Source organism: Eurypyga helias, unplaced genomic scaffold, assembly GCF_000690775.1.
Source record: "Eurypyga helias isolate BGI_N326 unplaced genomic scaffold, ASM69077v1 Scaffold44050, whole genome shotgun sequence".
NCBI lineage: Eukaryota > Metazoa > Chordata > Aves > Eurypygiformes > Eurypygidae > Eurypyga > Eurypyga helias.
The window spans coordinates 1-10,572 of NW_010224578.1; the positions used below are offsets into that span (position 1 = coordinate 1).

Sequence of the window (10,572 nt, forward strand, 5' to 3'; positions counted from 1 at the left end):
CCACCGCGTTGCCGGTGCCGTTCTTGGACAGCAGGTACCCGATGGCGCGACGTGTCACTGGGCACAGGCCTGTGGTGGGATGGACCACCGGTGCTGCCGGACCGCACAGCCCGGGGGACCGCGACCCTGCGAGGGACCCCTCAAGGGACCGGGCCTGGGGGGACCATGCAAGGACATGCAGGTGACAGTGCAGGGGACAGTGCAAGGGCTCCCTCTACTGCGAGAGAGGTCCCAGGGAGGGACGAGGTCCCCAGGGCTGCCAGCAATGTGGGCAGGGTGCAGGCAGGGTGAGGGCAGGGTGCAGGCAGGACATCGCTCCTGCCCTGCCTGCTCCCAGGGAGCGCAGAGGCCATCTGTCACGGGTTTCCCGCAGACAGGACCTTGGACCCCGTGGGCATTGCCCCTTCCAGGCTCAGGGGGCAGGCAGAGGTGGGCAGGAGCAGGGTGGGCAGGGGGTGAGTGCCCGGAGCACCCCCTCAGCTCAACCCAGCACATCTGGCCATGCCTCTAGGAGTGCCCAGGGGGGCAGGCAGATGCCTGTCCCGCTGCCCAGGGATGCTCACCCCCGCTCATCAGGTACTCCCTGAAGACGGGAAGGCGAAAGTTGCCGGCCAGGGTGGTGAGGAAAGGCCGGATCCCTGGGAACAGCTCCCCGAAGCCTGTCGAGCCCGTGACAAAGTTGCAGAAGGCGCCGACGCAGAGGATGCCGTGGGGGTGGGAGCCGATGATGTAGTTGTGGCTGGGGGACAGGTCGTGTGTCTTCACCAGCTGCGGGAACAACAGGGGCACCATTACAGCGGCACATCTTTTCGGGTGGTACCACCACCCCTCTCTGCATGAACGTGCCATTCCGGCACCCCCTTTCCCTGTGCCGTACCTTCACCGGGAAGTAATCCCGAAAGTGCCTCCACACGGGCCATCTCCGCAGGCACGGCAGCCTCCTGCCACCTGCAAACAGGGGAGGGACCACCGGAGATGACACCCCCCATGTGATGATGGGGGAGAGGAGGGAAGGAGCAGGTGGGATGTGGGGTTCCCCCATTTGCCACACTAGGACGGACTCAGAGAAAGGGGAGACCCCGCATCCCATCCTGCTGCAAAGCTGGAGGAAGGGGGGGTTCTGTGTGCATCCCCACCTTTCTCCGGTGTGTCCCAGTCAAAGATGATCCAGGCCAGGTAGAGGGCAGAGATGGGCCAAAAGCTGGTGAACACCAGGTAAATGAGGAGCAGCAGGCTGACGGTTCCTGCAGAAGCCAGGGAGGTGGGTGAGCAGGTGTGTGCCCACCCCACCGGGACCACCCCCCGCAGCCCCCTACTCACCCAGCAGCAGGAAGCTGAGCACCCACTGCAGGACGGAGAGGAGCTGGAGCCAGGAGCGGACATTCCGCTGTGAGGGCCAGGGTGCTGCGAGCAGGGTGCGCAGGGCCGTCTGGACACTGGCGCGGTTGCCTGCGTAGAGGGACATGCACCCAGCCCCAAACAGCACAGGTTGCACAAGGCTGTCCCACCAAGCTGGTGGGGGGGCAAATCCAGTGGTGCCCACGGCTGTTGGGATACTAGGGCAAGGCGGGAGGTAGGATGGGAGAGGATGGTGGGATGAGGGATGCTCGTCCCCGAGAGCTCTGGACCGTAGCAGGAGGTAGCCCTGGGCAAACAGAGGCTGCTCTGGGGCCAGCCGTGCTCTGGGCAGGGGACAGCTGGCAGGCTGGGTGTCCCTGAGCTCAAATGTGTCCCTAAGCTTGGGTGTACCAGTGGAGCCAAGCGCAGCGGCACATCCTGCACCATGCCGAGCTTCCTGAAGGCCGGGACCTTTCCCGTGCCCTCCTTGGCACACACAGGCTCACAGATAATTTGGGTCTCTCGCGGCCAGGCCGGTGCAGCAGGGAGGTGCGGGACAGGGTCCACCGCTCAGCAACAGCCAAGGACAGTGGCCAGGGGCTGAGCCAGGGTGACCGAGGCTGACCGCCCCCACAGCCATCCCCACTGAGCCTTGCCTCCCAGGAGGGACAGTCCGGCAGCCCGCAGCCGCTCCACTCCCCCCACCGCCCCCTTCCCTCCAGCTAACCTTGGTGAACCATTAACCATTCCAGGCCAGGCGCCAGGATCCAAACTCCATGCATTGGCCCCATCCCTCCTCCCCGAAACGGGCCTGAGGCACCGGTCTGCCAGCACTGTTCCCGGCCAAAGGTCCACCGTGGCCGAGACCACCCGGCATGACCACCACTGTGACCAGAGAGCGCTACCATGGCTCTTCTGTCACAAGAGCCTCGTTTTCTTTGGGAAAACACCCCAAATCAGCATGCTGGCCAGACAGAGATGCTCAAGGTGAGAGGGGAGCAGACCTGCCCCCCATGGCTGCCTGGGCTGGGGCCCCTCGGGTCAGAGGACAGCCACCCAGGTTTGCATGGCTGGTGGAGGTTCAGTGCATCCCATCTCAATCCAAATCATGAATGGGAAAATTGAAATAAATTAAACACGGGAGCCATCACCAGCATTGAAAAAAATTGTTTTCCCTCTCCCCCAAGCAGCGTGCCGTCATTTAAGCGACCCCTCCTGCCCGTCCCTGCACACCCAGCCAGGAGGCATCCCCAGAAGCCCAGCCGCCCGCACAGCCCTGCCGTGTCAATTTTCCAAAGCCCCTTCTTTTTTTCCCAAGGAAGACGCAGAGCTCTGCCTGGCAAATCTGTGCCAACCAAACAGTTGCTTTTTTTAGTTCCTTTTTCTCGCCCCCCCACCCCAAGCACTCCACGAATGTCCAGACCACAGACAGAAAACGGAGAAACCCCAGTGGCTCCGCTGCCAGCCCCATCTGCAGCGACAGAGCCCTTTTCAAACCCAGAAATTTGGACTCCACGGCGTGAAGCAGCAAGGAAAGATGGAGTTTGCAGCACGCTGGAGCATCTTGCGGGAGTAACGTTACCGAATACCTTGTCAGAAGTTTCAGCCCTGTTGAGCAACTGTGTGTTTTCCTCTGGTGCTGCTAACCCCAAATTGCTCCCAACGCCTCCCTTTCCCCTGAGCACTCCAAGGCAAATACACAATGGTGACAACAAAAAAAGCAAACTGCCTGACCAGCTCCGGAGCATCGGAAACCACTCAAACGCGCTCTGGAAATATCTTACCGCTAAGGTTTTGGGAACAGGCTGCGATAATGGTTTTCATGGTGGCGAGGAGCTCTGCGCCAGACCCTCGTTCAGCGGGTGAAAAGGCCGGTTTGGAAATACCGCAGAGTGATTGATTGTGTATCCAGCTGATCCAAGGTAAACCGTCCCCCACGGAGGGGAGCAGACCCACTCTGGCCCCAGCTTGCAGAACAGGGAGATGAGCTGATGGTCCTTGGGAGGACGAGGAGTTGTTCCGAACGAGGAGCTGGAGTCACAAAGGGCAGCAGCAGCGCCTCGGGAAGGCACCGCTGCCAGCGCCGGTGCTGGCTCTCCAGGGGCCGCCTTCCCCCAGGGAATGGTACCGTCCGCACTTTGGGGATTTCACAAACCGCTGTTGTGCTCTACCGGTGTGACCACCCCTCCAGGGCCACCCAAAAACGTCATCCCTGACGCTCCCGCTCCACAGAATGGGACCATGGCCCATCAGATGGGCTCAGCCCCACCATCCAGCCTCCTCTTCCACCTGAGAGGGGCACCGGCATCGGCCAGCTCTGCCAGCTATCCCTGCAGGTCTGGAATAGTGCCTGGAGAGGACTTGGGAGGGGAGAAAAATAAGAAAAAGAAACAAAACCAGCCCAAAAGCAGTCCTGAGACAGGGCTACAGGCCAACAGCCAAAGGAACAGTAAAACCCCACAGCTTCTGCTTCCCTAGAGCCATTTCCCAGGACCTACCGCTCCAGAGGCACTCGCTAGGAAGAACCAGGGAACATCAAACGTCGGAAATGGATAAATAAACGTCAAGGGTCGCGCGCGTTGTTGAAAGTTAAAAGCAGGTTTCGCAGAAGAGGTCTGGAACACACAAAAACCTCACAACCTGCTTTTGTAGGCGGTAGAGACTCGGTACCTGGAGAGAAGGGTGCAACAGGGTTCACTGCAGAGGTGGGCAGTTCAGAGGAGCCGAGATTGCTATGGATACAACGTCTAAACTCTCCTGTAGCCTTGCTGGTCCCTCAGTTGTGCCTGCATCATGCCAATAGGAAGGAAAAAAAGTCCAAATTCCTTTTGTCCAAATGGCATCCTTTGGCACCATTTGTCCCAGCGCTGGCCCAGCAGGGCACCAGTACCCACCCGTGCCTTACAGCCCGTTTGCTACAGCCCCATGGCACTAAGCACAGCACAGATATCTCTGCTGAGGCATTCGGACTATGTATACTATCAGCACTTCAAGACATGGCCCTCGAAACAACCTGATCTACTTAACACAAAAATCCCAAACACTTCCCTGGAAGGAACAGTGGGATGAGCCCGTGGAACGGCCTCCGGTGCACCTGGCTGCATATGGACCTCCCTGCCCAGGTGAGCACCTCACTGCACTGTTCAGAGCCTCGGCCGAAAAAACACGGCCATGTGACATGGCCTATTTCCCATCCCCAAGCTCCCTTGGCTGCTGGGAACCAGCACTGCTCCGGAAGAGCCTAGGACAAAGGGCAAAGGGATGTTCACCCCAAGAACTAGGCAGCACAAGAGATTTTATTTTCCTTAAAATAGAGGAAAAAAATAAATACATCCACCCACAATACAAAGAGCAGTTTCCAAATTCGCGTGCTTTCCTTGCAAGGACTTCCTCTGGCTGGGAGAGCGGAGGCAGTCTGACCCCTCAGAAAGAGTCCCGCCTGACAGGCGCTCCGTGCCGTCACTGCGCGTGGCCAGTGCGCTCAGTCTGGTACGTGGTGTAAACCAAAGCAAACTGCCACGCTGACTCCTCTGGCTCCAGTGCCTCCCAAAGAAGCCACCGATACCTCCGCATATGTACAGTGTATTTATTCCTAGATCTCCAGACACGGGATTCTTACAGGATTTCCAGGCCCTGCTCCCTCTGCAGTGAGAGCATCAGCCCACATTCTGCCGGTTGCCATAGCCTCTTGGGTGTGTATCTTTCCAGTCATCCCAGTTCCGAGCTTTTTGAAGAGCTTCCTCATCATCCTCCTCCTCCTTTTTCTCCTGCTGCTGCTTCCGCAACTCTTCATCAGTTATACCTGCTGGAGGTCAAGAACAGGAGTGAGGGGCAGTAAAACGTTGGGAGATTCCCTAGTCAAGTTCCCAAAACAGGAGCTGGAATTACCAAAGAACAACCTAGCAAGCCAGTTATTCTCACAGCCTAATAGTCAGCTCTTACCCTTCCTCAGTCAGAGGGTGTTTTACACCCCAAAACACACCCGTGTTCACCCTTCTCCTCAAGAGACTTCCCAAATCCTCTGCTCCAATCTGTGCTTTGCAACTCCATACCTGGCGTCCTCCGAGGCACACTCTGAGCAGACACAACTCCTTGCTTTCTGCGCTGCTCGTACCAGTCATCCACGGTCATAGTGGGCAGGCCAGGATATCCAGCACCAAACACCCTACAGGAAGAGACAAAAGCCTCACTTTACATGGCTACAAACGAGCGGAAACGTAGACCGTCACGCGCAGAACCCCTCCGCAAGCCAATCTGTGCTAACAACGTAAGGTATGTCATCATGGAGGGCAGGAGACAAAGGTATTTCTACAGCCTGCGCCTTCAGCGACAGGCGTGCCGGGAAGCTAGCCATGATGGCGTTTCAGGAGTTCATCCTGCTACCTTAGAGCTGAGGACTGTTCTAGTCCAGACCTTGAACCCCTTCTCCAGCCCAGAGAACTGCGTGCTAGCACAGCCTGCCAAGCCAGCCCCTGGGAACTGAATCAGGCACGGCTTGGCTAAAGAGACAGAAGGCTCAGGGCAAATAATGCCAAAAGCATTACAAGGAATCAGGTTTGTATCCCATTTTGTGCCTCAGCTGCCATATTCCTTGCAATAACCTCACTGTGCCACAAAGCGTTAAGATCTGGACACCCTAGGGAAAGCCTTACAGTTACAAACTGCATTACAGTGACCGACGACTCTGGTGGCTGTCACATCTTCCCAGCCCCAAAGATCGCTTCTTTGAGTTCACTGAAATCCAGAGTTTACATTAAATGATGAGACCACACGTGCTTTTCACTGCCGGGCTCTTATTTTAAGTGTGAAGAACAATCCTGTTATACCCCACAGAGGTTAGAGGGGCAGATAAGCTACCAAACAGCAAGCACGTGGCCTAACAACGAGCACAGTAATATTTGCTTAATATAACCTCCTCTTCTGCCGTCCCAACAGGAGGAAACAGCGTTAGCTGAGACGCCACAGCATGCAGGTAATGGAAAAAATTAGGGAAAGTGGAAGAAATGCATTAGATCTTCCCCCCGTGCCCTGCCCAGACGCACAACGCGTGCCATCTCGACACGACACGCTGCCTGAAGGTAACGACTGTTTTTTCTGCATTTGAAAGAGTAACTTCGGCTTGACGTGAGAACAGAGCACTACATCACACTGTGTCTAAATAATCAGAAAAACATCATACTTAGCCTGAGCAGCATCCCGGGTAAGGATGAAAGGTTTCAACGGAGGCCTGACTTGCCGAGAAGTACCGTGTGGTGGTGCTGAAGACTGAAGATGCAAACAACAGTCACAAGATAATCGTGTAGATGAGAATCCCCTTCTCTGCTGCCCACTCCCAACAAGTTCTTAAAGGTCTTGTGGAAGAGAAATGCCTCTGCTGTCAGAGCAGCTTCCCAAGATGGACAATTCAGGCCTTAATCCAGTTTAAATCACTGACTCCATCTGTGAAATTCTACAAATCACTTCTCTTTGTGGCTTTGTTGCACCCTCTATGATCAAAGCAGAGAGCTGACAGAGCTCAAGCAGATCAGCTCAGATCAAAGCGTAAACTACAGCGGATACTTCCCAGGGATCAAACGCAGTACATTCTGAAGCAAGTAGAGCTCATCATCCCCGATGGTATCGCCCAGGTCACTACGGAAAAGCAGCGCTCTGCAACGCCAGTAACGAACTGCACAGGCCAGCTCTGCCAACAAAGCTGGGCCACGGTCTGCGTCGGCGCGTTATGATCTTTGTATTTCGAGACAGACATTTTAGGTGAGTAACACCCCAGAAACACTTCTACGCAGGAACTGCAGTCTGTGAAAACCTTTCAGCATTCAGAACGGGCATTTCTTTCGCTAAGATCTGGGCACTTTGTAGACCAGAAGCGTAGGCTTGAAAGAAATCACCAGGGCCTTCTTTTAATTTACAAACGTACCTAGTTCTTTAGTTACGGGTCTGGCAAAACCCAGCAAAGTGAGGAAAAGCCTCTGCACGCAGACCGCTTCAGCTCTGATATTCAGTGCTCCAGCGTTTCACAACCCACGACTCTCTAGGACCTGTGGCAGCACTGGAGAGCGACCAATCCAATCATCAGAGCAGCGCTCATTCAGAACGAAACCCAACCCCAGCGGCGTGTGCCGCGACTGGATGCAGTCTCAGTCGAGAATTCACAGAATAAAGCTTAGGAAACTCTGCTCCGAGGTTAATTTACCCGCAACACTGTCTGGGATCGGGTCTAACGGCTACAGGACCTGCAACACAAGAGAGATCTCATACCTGTTTCGCCGTACCCCTGCTCCTCAGGATGACCGTCTCTTGGTCAATACTCTCAATCTCCTCAAGGCTGGTGGTGATCCATTTCTGGATCTGGAGTATGTAAAATTCCCGTATCTGCTCCTCATCTGCTTGCTCGCTCTCCACAAAGGTTCTCATAGATGCCAACCTGTTCTCCAGTTCCTTCTTCTGCTTATATCTGTCTCAAAGAGAACAAAATGAGGCTGTTTAGATAACCTTTACCCAGCGCAGCCCAGATACAGTGTTCTCTAAACTAAACAATTTCCTATTCCTTGAAATTCAAACATAGAGAGCTACCTCCTGCCTGTCCCAACCTCCTCTGAACTGCTTTTCCCAGGTGTCAGTCACTGCGCAGTCCTCACTGGGGTACGCAAATCCCAGATATTCATAATGTTCCTCACGTCTTTGACACATCTCCTCGTGCAAGGAGGACCCACTCAACTACTGAGCGAGAGCCCTGCGGAAGGAAAGCAGAGATTTACAGGAATGCATCCGTGAAGAGGAGGGGGAGCACTGGCAGCACCAGATCACTGTCAGCTACGGATGCCCTCCAACGACGTGTGAGCAAGAGCCAAAACGCCAGAAGCAGGGGGATGCATCTCCCCACCTCACCTGACTGACCGTGGAAGGGTTTTGACAAATGAAAGCTACAGAAACCAGGAGTTCCAACTTTCTTTAAAAAAAAAAAGGGCTTTGAAAATGCACAGTTATATACCTACGTGCAGCACCAAAATCCTCCCATCTTTGCATCACTTCCATCTGTCAACTCAAATTTAGATATTACATTTGGTCGTTACTACTCTAAGTGATTTTATATATTTAAAAAGAAAATTCTATGCAAAAAGGGAGGTTCTGAGGGTTTACTGTTGTAATTTAAGAAGCTCCTGTCTGTTAAAAACGGCTTTAAGGTGGTTTAAATTTAGAGGGACCTCTATCAAGTGATTTTTTTTCTGCTGAAAGTCCTGCAACCCTAGAAAATTAAACCTCCCAGGTAAAAATCAGGCAAGCCTGGCCACATTAACCTCCTGGAGAAGAAGGAATTTAGAATCATAGAATCTTTTAGGTTGGAAAAGACCTTTAAGGTCGTCACGTCCAACCGTTAACCCAGGACTGCTAAACCATGTCCCTGAGCACCTTGCCCACACATCTCCTAAATTCCTCCAGGGATGGTGACTCATTGGCTCCTTCACTGAAAAAAACAATATATTGGCTAGTTTGAGTTGCTTCTGCACGACCCAAAGATATCATGCTTATAAGGCAGATTAAAACACTTTTCCATTTTCTCTCTCAGGTGTTTTTGTGCGTGTGGTTTTAATGTAATTTTGGCTTTCTGGATTTTTTGGACTTTTTCAGGAATCACTTAATGTGAGGAAACTACCTATGTAATACCCTTCCCAGGCTAAATCCTTGTGTCCCACTTCCTTCACTTCAGTACCACCTGAAGAATGAATGGTAAGAGCCAAGGATTACAAACCTATGGGAGCTGAAAGGACAAGGAGCAAGAGTCCTTATGAAAAACAAACCCATCCACAAGTGCTCTGTAAGAGCCCTGAAAAATACACGTTAACCGGCCGAGCACCCGACTGCCCAGTCCTGTCCTGGAGGGAAGCAAAACAAACTGCCCCATTCCTGTTTGTCTTTACACTCTGCAGCAGGACAAGTTCTCTTCAGTCGGCCACTGCAATCCCAACCTGCTCCCCAAGACGCTGGATCGCGTGCTCAATCAGAGAGTGAGGCTAAAGGCAGCTGGGATGAGACAGGCCTGGAGCCAAGGTGATGATACAGGCCTTCTTAGGAAAATCTTGCTCATGCAGCCTACGCATTTTACCGAAAGCAAACAGAATTGCAATGTCTCACCCTGATCAAGTACTAACCTGCTTGTGACAGAGCTCACAACGCAGGCACCTCCCATTTGTCTTCAAGCAGAAGGAGTCACGGAGGAGGCGAACAGAAGCCCTCGGCAAGAGGGCAGTTCATGTGTAACCAAAGCCATGCCGGCAGCACTAACAAAACCCACTCAGGAGGTGATGTGCAGCTCTGAGGCTGCTGACAAGCACCCCGTGCTGAAAAGGCTCTGCTGTGCTGGCCCCATGTGTTCTCGTAGGGCAAACCCACCTCAGTTCGGTCACTCGCTAGAGTATAAATCACACTTTTGTACTCAGTGCAATTTGAACAGCTCTCCAGACCAGCGTGGGCCTTTCACTGCTACCACAACAAGCATCAACTCGACTGTCAAAATCCTCAACTCAAACATGACAAAAAGGCATCAAGCACCTCATTTTTAAAGATTCAACAAGCACGTTAGTAGATAACTTCCATCTGGGTGGCTTTACACTGTTAGCAGTGATTAAAGAACTAATCATATGAGCTTCTGTGCAAAGGCTGGAAACAAAAGACATAAATGCATCTCTCCAGTCTGGGCACAATCCAACACCACATTATGTGGTGCGTATCTTAAAATGAGTGTTTAATGATCAAAGTAATTCAGCATCAAGGGAACCAGTTCTTTCCTGACAGCCCTTGCCTGTGCCACCTCACACCACCAGCACCTCTCCCCTTCTCTGCCACTGAGCCCTGGGAAGCCTTTAAACCCCACAAAGCAAGAGCCTACCTTTCAATTTTGGCTTGCCTACTCGCCGCCATGGCCACCAGGCTGGGCTGGGTGGCAGCCGGGTTCCCGGGGGCTGGGCTCCCGGCACCTTCCGCCCCTGGGGCGCTGGCCGGGGGCAGGTGGAAGCTGCCCAGCCCGTAGCTCCTACAGAGCTTGAGGAAGCGCCAGAAGTGAGCCCGAGCGCTCTCCAGGTGCTCCAGCCTCCTGCTGAGGTCGACCTGCTTCAGTGTCAGGGCGCCCAGCAAGGCGGGCAGCAGCAGGTACTTCAGGTCGGCCGAGGCGATCTCCTCCAGCTCCTCGTTCTCGCTGCAAGGGGAGAGACGAGCTTGAGCCTTCCCGTTCCCGCT

At 54.0% G+C, this 10,572-nt stretch overlaps 2 protein-coding genes across 2 annotated transcripts; both read right to left on the reverse strand.

The window, feature by feature from the left end:
• Window positions 1-7: 7 nt before the first annotated feature.
• Window positions 8-3,195, reverse strand: LOC104503936 (diacylglycerol O-acyltransferase 2-like; the record flags this gene model as incomplete). Its single annotated transcript, XM_010161963.1, has 6 exons — window positions 3,123-3,195; window positions 1,321-1,449; window positions 1,137-1,244; window positions 878-948; window positions 564-768; window positions 8-69 (listed from the first exon to the last, which is right to left on the reverse strand). Coding segments are annotated over exons 1-6 (615 nt in total), but the record flags the coding sequence as incomplete, so codon positions are not given.
• A 1,799-nt stretch (window positions 3,196-4,994) lies between these two features.
• On the reverse strand, window positions 4,995-10,527 carry IGBP1 (immunoglobulin (CD79A) binding protein 1; the record flags this gene model as incomplete). Its single annotated transcript, XM_010161976.1, has 5 exons — window positions 4,995-5,140; window positions 5,391-5,503; window positions 6,518-6,603; window positions 7,597-7,792; window positions 10,226-10,527. Coding segments are annotated over 5 exons (843 nt in total), but the record flags the coding sequence as incomplete, so codon positions are not given.
• Between the last annotated feature and the right edge of the window lie 45 nt (window positions 10,528-10,572).